The 17,446-nt window shown below is 38.5% G+C and overlaps 1 protein-coding gene across 1 annotated transcript in view; it reads right to left on the reverse strand.

Annotated features, from left to right (window-relative positions):
• Positions 1–672: 672 nt before the first annotated feature.
• Positions 673–17,446, reverse strand: part of mad1l1 (mitotic arrest deficient 1 like 1) — a 67,193-nt gene continuing 50,419 nt past the window's right edge. The window contains exon 18 of the mRNA XM_011477875.4: positions 673–1,395. Within this exon, the coding sequence (XP_011476177.1) occupies positions 1,246–1,395 (150 nt within the window). The 3' untranslated portion in view covers positions 673–1,245. The remainder of the gene's footprint in view (positions 1,396–17,446) is intronic.

Genomic DNA, 17,446 nt, shown 5'->3' on the forward strand with positions numbered 1-17,446 from the left:
TCTCATTTTATTGGGTTTTTGCTCAACTCAAAGTGCCATTTTGACTAGTTTTTAAAGTTCTTATACGAAAGTCAATTATATAGCCCTGTAGAAAGGGAGGGAGGGAGCATGTGAGGGAGGGAGGGAGAGCATGTGAGGTAGCATTTCCAAAGAAAAGTCTATGTAAACAGAAGTACACGCAGGTTTCGGGCGTCCGCGTTCAAAACTCTCACGCGCCGCTATGCACGTTTTTAAGTCCATTTCTGGGCTCTATGTAGCAAGTTAACTGTGAGTAGATGTGCTAGTATCAGGAAGTGATAGTCCAGTGTGAAGACTGTATGCTAGAAGTGCGTTCAAGAATGGCCGTCTAGCACGTCCTTAAATGTGCCTCACGTAGCATCACAAAGGTTAGAAAAATAGATCTTGATCATTCCTTCCGGCTTCCAGGCTTGAAGATATTGTCATAAGGGAGGAATCCAGAACACCTGTAAACTCCAAGAATTTGCTTCTGGTGGTCTTGGAAAAGATGCAGAGCACTTTCTAAACAAAATGAAATCAGAATTAACACAAACAAACCGTGAGAACGTGAAAACTCTTCAGGTCAGGTTCTGTGAGGTAGAAGCAACAAACTAACCAGACACTGATTTGTCATCCTTCCCCCCTCGATCCCATCCATTCAATAGAAATGAATCATTTGATCCATGTATTCTTTATTTAGAAACCTCATGATGAAGTTAGTACAGTTTTAAAAAGCAGTCTTATGGTTTTAATTGGCTTTATGGGGTTTATGTGCTAAGAAAACAAGATTAATTTTGTCTTTTTGTGTTCAACAACATAAAACTAGACAGAAATACAATAGAATAAAAAACAGACAACATAAATCCTACTCCAATACTACATAACTTTTTTTCATTTTTGAAAGACCAAAAATCCCTAGCAAACAATTCTTTTACGAGGCCCCAGAAAGGAACCAAAGTGAAAGCACAGAGATCTAGAGAACCACACGTCACCACTGCTGCTCCACATTTTGATCACAATGTTTCCTTAGAGAAATGCTGTTTTGCCGGGAATCACTTCAATATTTAGAGTAGGAACAAGATGAATGAAATTTAAATGGATTTTAATCATGTTAGGTGGTCATTTCCCACAATGCAGCACTCACAATTTCTATCAGAATGATGAAAGCCACAAGGAAAATCTGTGGATTCACAATCAAATCCAATTCTTGTCAAAAAAGCAACACAATCTCTAGGATGTTGGATCAGCTCAAATGGTGGTTTGTCGGCCGAACAAGTCGAGCGTCACGGCGGAGAGGAAGGCAGGAATGCTTTTCTGGTGATGCAGATGAAGGTCCACCATCTCTCCCAGAGTTTTGGAGAACTCGGTTTCCATGAGCTGCATACTTCCTTTGGAGCCCTGAAAGAAGCAGCATCACAATATCCATCACTGCTCACGTGTCTGGAGGCAAAACTTTCAAAGCCGTGCATTTTCCACGGAGAGTCGTCAAGAGCGCATCAGTGGGTGTTGAGTGTGTACATAATCGCAGCAGGAGGAAGGTGTCTAAGTCTGTGTGGATTAATTAAAAGGAGTGAGGAGCAGCTCGGGGCGACGGAGTGAAGGAGACGGGATCAGGCGACCGGGGGATAAAGTAATTAAAGCAGGAGGAAGGTGGTAATGAACACGGTCCCAAGATATGCTGGGAAGATATTGAGACGTTTGAAGATGGCCTGTTTTTGTGTGACCAAAACCTGGGATTCTTCATCCAGAACACAGATGCCCATGTTCGATGTTGGAAACACAATAGTGAGTTTTGGAAAAAACATGTTTTAAAATTTGTCCAGACTTTGGCTGCAAAAGTTTGGGCCATCGAACCCAGCTGTGGCACTGATGGGTGAGAGGGCAGCATTCCTGAACTGATGGCACTTCCTGGCTGAGTGCACTGGACTGGGAAATGCAGCACGGACAAAACCACTTTCTGTCTCAGTGTGCAAATATGAACCAGGACAGCTTAGACTAGGACAAGCATTCGCTTAAGGACATTTAGTTAAAGCCAAGGAATCCTTATTTTGAAAAAAACTTTGGTCTGATTGTAATCCCATCAACTACGCTGCATAAACTTAAAGAGACTTATTGTCTCTTTACAGGGAATATAAATATGACTGCTCACTAAAGTTAAAAGTGGAAAAAGACATTAAATCCAAATTCAGTAGCTCTGGCGTTTTACTCAACTCATTAAAAAGTGAAAAAAATGACCATGAAACTAAAAAGAAAAATGTACCTATTCAAAAAAGTACATGTGTTAGTATTTAGAATAGATGCAACTTATGCTCAGTACGCAAAATCGTCGTCAAAAAAAATCGGATATAGTCAGAAAATCGGATATGGCCATCAAGACCTGCAGTGTAAATACGGCCTTTGAGACTCATTGAAAATGTCACGTACGATACTTGTGCATGTGGTAAGTGTATCGGGAAGTACAGAACAGACCAAAAGTTTGGAATCAAATGAATGAGAATGTGTGTCCAAACTTTGGTCTGTACTGTTTTCCTAAGACTAATTTAAGTTCCTCGCCCTTACAATGTACAAGTGATGCTACTGTACAGTGCCCTTACTACACTACACACTGTAGTTGTCAGAAAAGCATTGGTCACATCTACCCTTGCAGCTAGGTATGGGCTGTCTACGACCAAAAACTAGGCGAACCTGAGCATAACGTTTTCACGTGAACAACACTAACTGGCTCCTTGCACAGTCCACAGGATTTAAGGGCAGAGTTGAAAAAAATTAAAAAAACAGTAGGGCATTTATGCGTTTTTATATGCATTTCGTTCGCAGCATATCCATGGAAAATAATGTGCATAAACATTTTTAATATACGGGCTCAGCTCCCTGCTCTATAGGTTAGCCCATTTTATGTTCACATCTAGTCCTTGTTGTGATTAAGGCGTGAAGTATAAAAAAAAAACAAGGCCTATCACACAGGCCCTGATAAGCTGGACCATTTGAGGAAAACAATAATAAATAATCATACAGGCAATAGAATAAAATGACCTATATGCATTTAAAAAAAGAGTTCTGAGCAGAGGATTACCTACTAACTCTAAAAAACTGGAACTTCACAGTTTGACAAAATTAAAACACTGAACAGGCTCTGAATACATTTTTGAGCAGTTCTTCTTCGCTGCTTTTTGTTGTTCCTGTAAAATGAAACTTTAGTAAATCTTTTTTGCACAACATTTATGCTAAAATCTGCACATCATGTGATCTTCATAACATACACCTGGTCTTTGTTTTTGTATTCTAATTTGAATAATTATTTTAGAAGCTGGTGTGCATTTCCTAAATCAGACCGTTATTGTGCTGGAAATGGGTTTTTCCACTCATCGTCTTGCTCTCCGGCTCCATTTCCATAACAATCTGCCGCGCATATCCAGTGAGGCTGTGTGCTCTCAAATCTAAAGGCCAGTGCTCTTTTTACAGGTACATGAACAAACAAGCGTACACGAGGATCTGCAGACTGGTAGAGCTTTGGGAACACACAACACAAAGGAGGACACTCTGACCAGTTTCCATGGAGATTCCTGTGTCTTAAACACTTTAATGCTGAAATCTTGTCCTCTGAACAGGCTTTGTGTACGAGTGGGTGTGTGCGAGACACAGCACACTTTTTGATGCAAACCTACAGGAGCCAAGCAAACTGTGAAGACCCCCACAGTCAGCTGGAACAAAATACTGCATCATAACGTTCTGTCATCTCAAAAAAAAGATGTAATGGCCCAAACGTTCTTGGGAGCATACAGTACTTAGGAGGCTAAGCAAGGACGTTTCCAATTCGGATTTTATAACAAAACAAATCCAAGACATTTATGGTCTAAATAAAATAAAATGCTGTGAGTGCTAGAGTGATTCCCTTACTTAATAATGTGCATTTCCACATTTTTATAGGCCTGTGTGATTGGAGCCCGCGTCCTGCCATTAAAAAACTAAAATAGATCTTGTTCCCACAGATTCATATCTTGTTCCCACAAATTAATATCTCTTCCCACAAGATAATATTCCGTCTCTCGAAATACTATTTAGTTCCCTCGAAATAATTAAGTCGCGCGAACAAAATAATTATTCACGTCATAAGTCATTCATAAACACGGATATGGTCTCCGTCCGGCCGCAAAAGCCGCCTTCAGTGGTAACTTCGTGTCCCTGTGACCCACATTCCTTCAAGAAAGGAAAAAGAAAAACAAGAATGATCTATTTATTATTGTCTCAATGAATATAAGAAAAATATCTTAAGATTTATGATACCTAGGCTAGCTGCTTTGACACACGATTCACGTCATAGATTTACAGCAGATACCTTCACATTTCTGTCTGTCTGCTTTGCCTACCAGACTTAGCTCTTAACTCCTAGCATTACAAACATGGATGTGAGCAACATCCCGTCATGCATCACGCATACCCAAGATGCATTTCGACCAATCACCGTGTCCCTGTCGACTTTTTTTTTTCCCTTTCTTGACCGAATGTGGGTCACAGAGAGTTTGTGTTTCAGGTGCTTTTTAAGAAACACTTTACAAAAACTAACTTAATATACTTAATTCAAAGACCTGATTAGTTGGGGGGAAAAACACCAAGGGCATTGTAAATCCAGTCCTATAACTCACTTTGTAAACATATCCTGTCTTTAAGTTGACTTGATAGTTAAAAAGAGGCTGATTTGAAGCCAGAAATATGACTAAATATCGATTGTTGTGGTAATTTATAGTTTGAATGACAATGGTGGAGTGACTGACAAAAATTCCAACATAGTGGACCGCTGTATTAATCAAAATGTGATTTAGACAAAACGTCATTTTTTAGGATTCTTAATTATTCAATTTTTTAAGGGATTTATTTCAAATTTACATTTGAATGTGATGCCAATTTTGTAGAAACTAGCAAGTCTTCATTATACATATTTTTTGCAGCTTTCAGCAAGAAAAAATGGCAATTTTATTCACGAAAGAGGAATCTAAATCAAAATAGAGAATTTACTTAATTGCTTAGATTGAAGCAGTAACTTGTATTTTCTGCATTCAAACAAAAGTAACTTCAACATCATTATGAGCAAAGTTAAAAAAAACAAAACAAGCCCCAGCCGTATATTTTAACTGTAAAAATGGGGAGGGAATCAATGATTCAAAACTTATCATCTACTAAAATAAAGATGTTATAGTGATTCAGTAAATCCATGAAATCCTTTTACACTAAAACTTTCCAAACAAAATAGGTTTTCTACTTAAAATTTGAACAAAAACATTTACGGGAAAAGGAGCAAAATGTAAATTATTGAAACAAAGTTTATTTAGCAGTTTGACAGGAATACATGCAGTGATAGTGAGGAGTGTAAAAGAGGAGGCAGAATTATTCTCTTATTTCCATAGAAGGCTAGTTTAAACACTTACTGAGCCAGCACCTTTACTCTAACAAGATGACAGCCGATCTAATTTCCGCCGTGATGAGAGGTTTGGGGTTACACGGTGATATAGTGGTCACATCACAACAAAAAAGGCCCTGGTTCCAATCCCAGTTGGGACCTTTCTTTGTGGAGTTTGCATGTTCTCCCCGTGTATGCGTTGGCTTTCTCCGGGTGCTCCGGCTTCCTCCCACATTTCGAAAACATGCTTCATAGGTCAACTGGTTTGTCGAAAGAGCCCCTAGGTGTGCATGTGGTAATGATTTAGAACGTGTACCCAGCAACACACTGGCGACCTGTTCATGGTGTACCTGCTAGCTGGGACAGGCTCCGGCAACCCAGTGACCTCTAAAGGGATATGGGGGTTAAGACAATGGAAGGATGGTATCTAAAAAAAATATGTAAAAAGAACTGTCATGCTACCCAATTTACCCTTTTATTTTTCTTAATCCACTTAATGGTAATCAATACTTGCTAATTGGAGAAGCAGGGAGGGGCTTCACAGTGACCAAAACAAATGAAACGGGTAATACTCCCTGAATGACAATCATGATCCAAACAAACAAGGTCAGAACAGAAGATGCAAACAAACATCCACATAATGACCGAAAAAGAAAATATGCAGGAGTCAGTGAAGGGCATCAGTAACATACTGTTTGAAAATCTCCACATGCATCATTAGAGCAGCTTTCACACTAAGAAAGACCCGCCGAGTCAGTCTGAACAGAAGGAGAATGCTAATAATTGTCACACCTTTGTCAGGTTTTGTTTGCTTTCACACACTGCGCTCGCAGGAGGGAAGCAAAAACTGACGCGGACCAAACCGTCTGGAAGAATCACGCAGTTCCAAATGATGTTGACATGGGGGAGATGTTGCCCAACCAAAACATTGGAAAAAGCAAGAAGGATTCAGCGAGTTCAGCTAATTTCCTCATTTTTACATGACCATAGGTTGCCTTAACCACCTCTGTTACCCATGTTAGACAAAATCTAACTTTTTTGGAAGTCCTGCCTCTTCAGTTTCATGTTCATTTTACTGTTTTTTAAGGGCTTTTGTCATGCTTTTCTTAAGCCTTTCAGAGTAAATTATATCGATATATAAGCTCATATAATACCTTTGACACACTCGAGAACAATGTTTGTATGAAATCTGAGTTTTAATCGCAGCTCATTTTCTAAGACGACACGATCTCTGAGGCTCCGCCTTTTGCTCTTTGGGGGTGCCACCCGTTTCATGACGTCAACCTAGAGCCGCCCTCAACAGCGTGTCTGCGTTTCACCCATGAAAACAAACAACATCCGAACTTTTGCAAAAATGCATGTGTCTACCATTTAACTGACTTTAGTAGCCCCGGCGTTTATTCCATCACAGACTGAACAATGATGGGTAAACAGGTTCATTTTGCGCTGAAAGTCATTCATAATATGCAGATACCACCACCAGAGGAACATTACAGGGTTTACTGAAATGATGAAAACATTGTTTTATGTTCTGATTAGCTCTGGCTGTGAACCTTTTTCTTCTCTTTGAAGCATCAACCTCCGTATCATAAATCCTCTTTGCTTTGAAGGGGATTCCTCACCAGAATGTTCTTTGGCGTATGCCACTGCACCAAGTTAAAATGCTAAATCGTAGAGTGTTTCTTGGCCATCGCTATGCTGACTCACAAAAGTAAGCCACAGACAGAAACCCGCCATTTGCACGAGTGTGCAGGGGTGGGGGTGGGGTCTTAAAGGAGACCGGCCACTATTATCTACCGGTGTTTAATGTATCGATCACCCATTAGACCTGGCATTTATTGGAGACAGGGCACAATTGGAAGATACTGTCTTCGTGCAGACTCTTCCGGGAACGGGCTGTTCTTCCTGGTCTATGTCAGTGAGTGAGAACCTGTTTTTGTGGGTTGGGAGGGGCTGGTGCTCAGAGTACTGGAGTAATGGATCAATATACCACTTTGGGGTTCTTTATAGTGAGGAATGAACATTATAATACACTTAAAAGCTAAAAAAGTTAACATTTCATGGTATGGGCCCTTTAAGACTTGGTTCTTCTGTTCTTCACTCCCCCTTATTTCACTTTGGTTTACCCTGAAGTGAACTGGGAGTCTGAGGGTTCGTTTGGTCTGCTCCAAAGTTCAGGAGAGATTTCAAATAAAACAAAAAAGAGAGAATAGAAACCTTCCCATGTCCTAAGAGAACACACTAGCTTTAAGAAATGTGCTCTTCTTGAGGGCCTAGTTTGGTCATCACTAAAGGTCAGGTGAGTTTTCACACCTGTGACAAAAAAGCAGACCATCTAAAACTTTGAACCCTGGCATGCATCAGACAATCTAGGTAAGTTGATTTAAAAACACACGGAACAAGAAAATGAATAATGAAAAACCTTTATAGATGTTTCCCATTATTCTGATACTGTGTAAATACAACACTGGAACTACTTCTTATATAAAACAACTTTTAAATCCACAACCTACTGCTTTCTGTTTGTTGCAAGTGATACTACTTTTCCTGTCTGACTATCTAAACCTTTTCGTCATTGGTTACAAAGACTATCCTGTAATTCAACTACTGAAAAATATTTATCCAAATAACCTAAATATTAATCCAAATGAAATAAACAAGTGAATAGAAAAGAAAAAGGTTTCTTTTGTTCTTTAAATCCCATACAGTTGGGGCAGCATATTGATGTACACACACTGCACAAATACACACAGCCATCCCATGTCAAGAAGAACATCTTCACCGGTCGTGTACACAGAGTGCTAGCATAGCTGTTGATTTGTAAGTAAACAAAAAATGGAACAGTTGAATAATCAGAAATATGCAGATGAAAACCTTTCAATCTAATTGAAGATTGTGGCATTTTTCTAAATTCCACAGCAGGGTACGTGACACACAGAGGAGTGAAAAGGCCAAAGAGGACGCTGAATTGAACAAAACTCTTTCAAAGAATAATCAAATCACCAGCAAAATTATTCAGTATTTAAATTTTAATCAGCTTTTTACCCACTGATCTTCAAATGTTGTTCATATGTATGAGCCCAAATGAGATCAAACAATTAATAATCGAATTCTCAAACTAATTACAAATGTTCACACCATACATGGAATATTTGAGGATTTGATTATATGACATCAGCTTGAAGTTTTGCTTTGTCAACACTTTTTTCTGAATTTTCGATCTTGTTAGCAAAGCCTTACAAAAAATGGTCACCTGGAATTTGACTTCCTGGTTGGTGTTTCTTTTACACTTAGTTATCCTCAACTTTCTGACTGTTGATAGGGCAACTCCGATGAAAAGTGTGCTTATGGTGTTTTTAACATGCTTTGTGGCATTTTTCTGATGATGGAGGGCATATATAAAGCAAATTAAGCTTAAAATAGCTTTTCTGAATATTTCTATATACAAATCAGGACCAGACACACAAAAAGAGCAGTTGAAAATAGCTTATTTGTTACATTGAAAAAAAGCTGGGAAGGCCACAAGCCCACTGCTCCACTACATTCTGATGCATCTACTAGTAGACGACTAGATCCATGTAGGTCTTCGTTTTCCTTCGGACGAACAAAACAAAGATCAGACATTGCTTGCCATTTTTGTTACACAGGTAATGTTAAGCTGGGGTTGCTATAAGCCAGTGAGAGAGTGGGTAAACAGAGCGCTTACTAGGGTTGTTCCGATGGACGATATCATCGTCCATCGTGATGGGTGACTGAGATCCCGATGAAGAGACACCATCGTGATGCCACGCCCCCGCCACGTTGCGAGTCGACACCATAAGCCGCGGTTACATGTACAAAATATCTTGATGGGATCAATGGTCGGATTAGAATCCAACCGTGTACATGGCACAGAAAAATGTTTTCAAAATATAAAAAAGTTTACTAAGGTCACACTTTCAGTCGGAATAAATCATTCGCACATGCGCAGTAGGGCTTGAAAACCGGAAGGGGGGGAAAATTCCGCCGAGCGGCTTTTTTTTCCAAACTTTATTGAATGTAACAATTCAATACAAAACGATGTTAAACAGCGCCGAGCGGCTATATACATTGACATGTCAGTTCGGTAATATACGAGACGATCTTCTAAACGTGCTTTTAATAATGTTACGGTTATTATGAAAAACCTGTTCGCTCATCATTTGAATTTTAATCCGTGTGGTCAGTGCTTTTTCTGGACGGAGCCGGAAAGAAGCCAGGATTAGCAGTATGCTAACACGGGCTAACAACATTAGCTTTGGGTGGCGCTGCACGTAAACATGTGGGAATAACATCAGCCTTTATTTAGTCGGGACACAACTGGAAACACAAATCCACGTCATTGTTTGACTGTTTTCTAAGGACTGAGCGACATTTCTGCTTTGAAGCTCAAACCCCTGTGTGTCTGCTGACGATCCGAGCTGTGCTCACACACACAGTTTTAGACCCGGTTCTGAGTTCGGTAGCTCGTAGCCTCGTACCCCTAGAGGTGCGGGACGGATCGCAGTATTAAATCTCCCACACTTACCGCTCATGTAACAAAGCACCCCCCCCCCCTTCCCCTCAAACACAAAGCTGTAAGTCCGCGCTCCACCGGTCCACTTCACTAGTGAAGTGCGGGAGCAGACTACTTCTTTTCTATTTTGTTTGTTACTTTTTTTGTTAAAGTCACTTCCCTCAGTTTATACTGGATCATCGCGGATTAGTCATTAGTTGGGAAATAAAATAAAAAAAGTAAAATAACGAATAGCAGTTGTATAAGAACGAAAAATGTAAAAATAGCCCCCCCCCCCACGATGTCATCGTCCATCCCGATGGTTGACAGCAAACATCGTCAACGGCCAATTTAGGGGACATCGCCCAACCCTAGCGATTACTGCAACAGGAAGGGAAGACGGGATGGGGTTTCTCCACGCAAACATAGGGCTACTACAGCTTTCAGAAAACTAAAAGTGACTTTTTTTTTTTCTTTCATTTTGGCTAAAAACACCATTTTCATTTTCAAAAGACCACGTAGAACGCTTTAAAAATAGATCAAAAGAGCATCAGAGTGGGACTTTAATAGGTTTTGCACTTTTTGAAGTTGCAGTTTTTCTCTGTATAACTTGTATAGTATTTTATATAATTCATCTTAAATAACTTTAATGCCAGTTAAGCACAATTTCTTTGTAACTTTAGCACTTTAGTTGCTGCCGGTTAATAGCAGCAACTTTAGCTGCTATTAACCGGTGCCAGGTTAATAGCAGCTAGTTATTTAGCAGGAAAGTACCTCCAGAGTATTTTTGCTTGCCTGTCCACAGGTGTTGTTAGTACAAAACTGTGTTTTTAAGGGTTTCATGTTAAACACGTGTAAGGCAGTAGAGTAAAGAAGCACAAATGTCAGATCTGCAGTGGAGAATAAAGTTTACACTCAAAAGAGAACATCAACCCCCAGGAGGCTGCCACAGGCAAACCTAGAATATGCTGCATTTATAATTATTGACTATAATTGAAGAACTTGAAACTATAAAATCTCAGAGAACTCGGGTAGATCTAAGTAGATGGAATGTTACAGAGAAGACAGAGGACATATACTCCAAACCCTGACCACAAGAACCAGCGACATCAACAAGTGCACACAAGCCAACACACTGACTTGCATCCTGACATACACACAACCTGAGGGCAACCAGAACAGGAAACTGTCAGGAAGAATCAGGCTCAACATTCTTATTTTCTCTTGGATTTAACTCACGTTTCTCTTTGTGGGTTCAAAGATATGTTAAAAAAATGTAGGTCAGTTTTCCCACACCTTTCATCTATCAGCATTAATATTTATAGTTTATTAGTACTTAATACATGTCAGTAAAAGTCGTCAGCCCTCACTTATCAGCTAATCCCAGAGGTATTTAGTCAAAATTAGCCTTCCCCTTGATGAAACATGTGAAATATGAATGTTTGATAACTGTTGCTAAACATGAATAACCATGATAAACTAGACACTCTACTGAAGTGTATTCAGTAGCACTGTCATCTCACAGTAATGTCTGCCTTTTTGTTGGAGGCTTGCATGTTCTCCTTAAACAGAAACTGAGGTTTTACTCTCAGTCTAAAAACATGAATGATGGATCATCGAATTCAAATGTTTATGCCTTCGGAAAATTCCAATGCACAGCTTAGAATTTGGACTAACAGAGAGGGAATAAAATAAAGACAGAATACTGGATTTCTCTTTCCCTGCCTCACCAATAGGCAACAGTTAAACAATTATATTATCCTAACAACCTTTCACAAAAATAAATCATTATTCACACATGAAACTATTCGCCTCCTGACTGTGAAGTTAAATCAAAACAATCTCTCAGCCCTTTTTTGAACTATTTCCTAGGATCGACTGTCAAAAACTAGTGTAGGGTGTTACAAAGGGTGTTACAAACACATACTCATGCAGAAAAATGTCTTTGGTAAATTTGCTAATTCTACTTTGTAAATGTTTGGTCTATTTTTCCATGTCACTAAACTGGTTCAGTAGATTTTCAAACTTAACGAGCCAAGGTCATTTTAGTCTTTCTATGAAACTTGCCATTATTAAAATAGAAGTCACGCCTCAGAGGGTTTGAGTTTTATCCGTTGTAATTACTTTCTTTTCACACTCCGATTGAGATGATTTCATGGCATTCTTAAGAAAAGAACTGAAAACAAAGCACAAAGAAACTGCTCTTGTCAGTATTCCCCTTCGATAAGCTGTTTGAGCGTTTTTTTGTCATTAGGGGACTTCACCAGCTGTTCTATAGTCGATAAAGACAGCTGGATGCCGTAAAAAGCACCAAGAGATTTTGTACATTTACTTCTGTATATTTTTGAAAGGGGTACCAATCTTCCAAGGACAGTGAAAGGTTCTCATCACTGGATGGCTGCTGCTCTTGCGTCTGTGTTTTTATTCTCATTCTGTGAACTACAGCCTCAAAACAAGATTTGGACTAACTGTCAACATTTCACACTTTTTTTTTTTAAATCTAGTTAAAGAGTTTGTGCTTTAACCAATATTGTCTTTTGATACAAAGGGGCAGCCGTAGTGTAGAGGTATCAGAAGATAAAGGTCCGGCGCCCGCCTTGCCTGCCCATGTGTCCAAGTGTCCTTTGGGCAATTCACTGAACCCAACATTGCTCTTGGTGGTTACAGGTTGGCTCCAGTTTAAGGTAGTGGAGCCGCCATCAGCATGTGAATGTGTGTAGGACTGTGTGTAAGGCACTTTGGGCCTTAAAGCAAGTTAGAAAAATGGTCTCATAAAAGTATACACCAGTTACCATGTAAAATGTTTTTCGTTTTTTTACTTATAGATGCACAACACTCTGTCCAGTTGCAGATTTAGAGTTGCTTTGCCTATACATTTATTTGTGGTTACTGGTTTTGAATTATTTTTTTAATTTATTTTATTATACTGTATTTATCACACAATGGGAAATTTGTTCTCCGCTTTTGACCCATCCCCTGAAGGAGCGGTGAGCTGCAGCCGAGCCGTGCTTGGGAGGCAGTCTTGCCCAAGAGCCCTCACTGGGTGTTGATAATTGCTATTGTAATTGCCCCAGTACCATTCTTCATTCCCGTCCAGGAATCGAATCCTGCGTGGTAGTCTCTCACCTTATCAACCGAGCTACCCAGCTGCTGTTATTTAAAATATATATTTCAAACAAAAACTACAAATAAATCAGTGTGCAGTATTACAAACTGACAAGATTGGAAACTGACCGAGTTTGCAACGGGCAAGCTAATGTTGTCTTGCTGTATATATCATATCACAAATTTTGTAGTCATACACAAAGTCATGCGGTGTTAATTCCCAAGTTGCTGATAAAATGAAAACAAGTCATTAAGACAAGACAGCGCTCATGAGCCATATTTCATTAAGAGACGACTTCTTTTCTTTGCTTCGCCAAAGTAATTCAAGTCTTTTCAAAACAGCACAGTTTCATTGCCTCTGCTCATGAACGTATCACTGAGAATGTGCCATTACTTCATGCTTTTGACTTGCCTTCATCTCCCTTATGGTAAGGGCTTTAGCAGTTAATTGGCAGTACATTTTAATGAGGTAGCCCTGAGATTATACCTTATTCTTTAATTAGGAAAATAAGATCGAGGGGATGGTGGCAAGGAAGTAAAGTAAGAGCAGTGAAAGATAATGAAGGTAGACTTAGGCGATGGCGAACATTAGGAAGTGTTTGGTAACAGCAGAAGGAAGACAACTACGTGCATATGTGCTGATTATTGAGCTAATCAAGAGCTTGAATGAGTGAGACCAGAGTAACTTATCTGAAAAAGACCTACAAGTGTAATTTGCAAGACTAAAGTGTTTTTGTTATCTGGTCTAATACCAATTTTAAAGTGAGTATAGATCCTTCCTAATAAATTGAGCGGCTCATTAGTTGAAGTTTTGAGAATAAAACAATTAATCCAAGACATCTGGCCAAAGAATTGAAAAATATACTTTGGGGTAGCATTTACCTTTCTGGTCCTTTTTCAATCACATAAACTGGTCATATAATATATTAAGGCAAATCCAGACAAACGATATTTTTCCACACAGGTTTCATAGTCCGTGCACACAGCATATTAGATGGCCTCTAAGCATTTATCCAAAATCCTGTTTTGTTCTTTGTTTTTACCTTTTTTTAAAACATATATTTCACTCGCATGTCTATGGTTTTGACGAATAGTTGGTGTCATGCTGTATTTTGCTGGCCTGTTGTGATCCTTATGGTTTTAGTGAGAGAAGAGATACAGGTACACAGAAGCAAAGCCCCTGAGGGCACTGTTGGTGCAGAAAACAATGGTGTAGTCTCAATCTACAATGAAAATTGTGATGCATCTGCCTGTATTTCAATGCTTGTTTCTGAAAATTTGAAGGCAGTCAAGTTTTATTGTTCAAAACTGATCTGTTGTGTGCACCATTTTCTGGTTAAGAATCAATAAAAGAGTATCTTAACAAGTAGCTACTTGGATTTTGGTACCATCTGGGTTTTGGTAAGGTTCTTTGTATGTTGGCAAATGGTCATCAAGCTATTCTGTTTTGAGCTAATTTATCAAAACAAGTAAATAAGGTTTGAGGTTTGGAAAACTTTGACTACAATTTAAGAGGAATCTAACTTCCCTGATTCTTATTGTAATCTTTGGCTATCATAACATATACGGTATATCGGCAGCATCATTTAAGTATGAGGGTTTTTTGCAGATGAAAATTCTGATGAAAGCAAAACTTATAGAGTTTACACTTCATATTCCATGGTTATTATCGATGTATGTGTTAAGTTTAATTGGAAAAGGTTTTTGGAGTAAGGGGGAGATATACATTTATATATTCACTTCATTAACTTATGCATTGCCCCTACTAATAAATAACTTTGTTGCAATTCTAGTGTGCCTTCAAAGTGTCTTCTACAAACAACTTTACAGAAATCAAGCGAGTAAAGACATGGAAAAACCTATTATTCAGCAGTATTTCCTAGCAGCAAATCTTTAGGAGATATTAAAATAATTGGCTAAATTGACTAAGAAGACTTCTGGATGGGATATTAATGACAAGACAGCATTCTATTAGTATTTATGTAATTTTCAAGCGCTTTTTGATTGAAATGTGTTTAAATATGAACCTTGTGCTTTCCATCCTAGAAAATATTGGTCTTTGAATTTAAAGGTGTGTAATGTAGCCTTAAAAGAGAGAAAAAACAAGTGTTACTTCACTTCAAACAAACCCACTGGAGTGTTGGTTGGAGGATTAAAACCCCACAAAAAATTCCTTTCTTTGTGTCAATACAACAAACAAAATGTATATCAAAAAGTGGCAATATCATGTTTTCGGATCAGGCTCTTCGATACATGAGAAACTTTTGTTTTTTTTTGTATAGTATTGTAGTCTCTTTTTTCTCAAATCATAAACACCCTCTATCTTACGAGGATATTACAAACAAATTCAGATTATGAAGATTGAAATTTCATTACCAACTTAAAATCCACAAGGCATTTTGTTATATGTTTTCTTTGGTCAGTAGCAATCAAATCATTAAAAGTGAAGGTCTGAGCTTTGCACTAAATTTTCATGTTCTTGTTATTAAAAGCTAAAAGTAGTGCTTCCCCTTCTTTGAAACTTGAGCAGTATTTAAATAACTCTCTCACTCCTGAAGCCAAGATGTTTATCACACTGATTAGCAAAGCTTCAAAAACACCTAATCAGGAAAACTAATCAGCCCTCTCACCTAGGGGTGAGCTAAAAATACAAAGTACATACAAGTGCACTTTAAGCTCATACACAAACAAATACCCTACACACCCATTTTTTTACGATTTTATTTTATGATTAATGCAACCTAAATACATAATCAAATTAACACATTTCACATTCTTACATCCAGCTAGTTTACATATCACCATAGCAAGAACTGCAATGACAAGCTGAATTCCTAAAACTTCAAAAACTCTAAGTTTTGAGTCTCTTGAGAAAGAATTTAATGGTGGATCAATACTGGGTTCACTTAATGCCTGCTGACGATCACTGGGCTAAAATCCTGCCACAGGGATGGCTGTAAGCCTTCCCGAGAAGCACACAGAGGACATAATGCCCACATTGTCAATAATGTGATGATGCCGTTAATCTAAATGCTCCCAAAGAGCTTCCACTCTTCAAGCCTTATTAGTTTTATGGCAACATTAGAGCATTTTACCGCTGGACAGAGAGGAGAGACATCCACTCTCCAATCTCACACCCATATTTCATATGTTGGTAGATTACATGTTGTAGTACATAGCTGCTATACTATGACATTTAGATGCAAAGATAGTGCTGCTGTAGTTTATGTTTACAGTAGACTGATTTCATTTGTGTACTGTTACATATGATGAAAAGAATGTACATGTACTAGAAAGGCCCCCGGGGTTTCTATCCCAGACATCCTAGATGAAACAAACTGGACGGTGCATTTATAAGTAATGTTTGAACCTGTTTTTTTATTTAGGATGTTGGAATAAAATTTACTTTATACTCCAGCAATGGAAACTTCAACATTATAATTACAGAGCTGTTAATGGTAGATTTGCAAAAGGAAAAAAAAAAAAAAAATCAAATAAATTAATTAATGTGAAGATTACATTCAGAGTGATAAAATATGACTGTTAAACAGCTTATATGATAGGAAGAGGATTTTAGCAGCATTGGTAAAGGAAAAGTAGCTTCAACCTTTAAACCAAGACATGTAAACATTGGAATAGTGTTTCCATGGAGCTCTTTGAAGGGAGATATGGTCTATTTTAGAGACAACAGTTATTTCTCCCTCATCTTGCTCAAATCTGAGATTACACTGACTCATCCCAAAAGCATCTATTATGAGTGCTGTGTGAATAGAATTTAGGTCTAATTTTTGGAACTTGTTTTCATCTCCTTATTTAAACCTGTGTTTCACATAAACACTGTCCCTCCTAGAAACCCAGACCCAGAAAATGAGTTCAAGTTGGTGACAGAACATAATTTCAAAAGACTCCTGATAGGGGATCAGGCTTAGGTGTTAAATTGCAGATAGAATTAAGCATGTGGTCATAGTAGCTAAAGTAAGGCTTTCAAAGTAGTAGGTAAGAATCTGTCAACTGGACTTGGTTTGTCTTAGATAAAGTCCAATTTGACTGCTTTTTTATCTACCACTTTGATTGAACCAATCTGGATGAATGAGATACTACACAGTTAAAGAAAGGCTGCATGGAATGTAAAGTCTTGATAAGGATAGCTGGAAAGGAAGTGTTTGTATTCCTTTAGGCATGGGTGGTTCTGAACACAAACACCATCAGTGGTACAGGCTTGAACATTTGTATGCACGTGAAGGAAGGTGGGTGGTAAGAGGTGGTGTTCTGTGTCAAACCATTTGAGTGTTCGTTGGAGATTTCACAATAGTGAATGTGTATGTTCTGTGTGCAGACACACTATGAGGTTACTAATATTGACAGTGAGTGATTCCCACAGATCGGTTTACGAGGCGGCTTGGACTCACATGAATGTACTAATCCCTCAATTTCAT

Source organism: Oryzias latipes, chromosome 1 (genome assembly GCF_053564925.1).
Source record: "Oryzias latipes strain Hd-rR chromosome 1, Olatipes_Hd-rR_3.1".
Lineage (NCBI taxonomy): Eukaryota > Metazoa > Chordata > Actinopteri > Beloniformes > Adrianichthyidae > Oryzias > Oryzias latipes.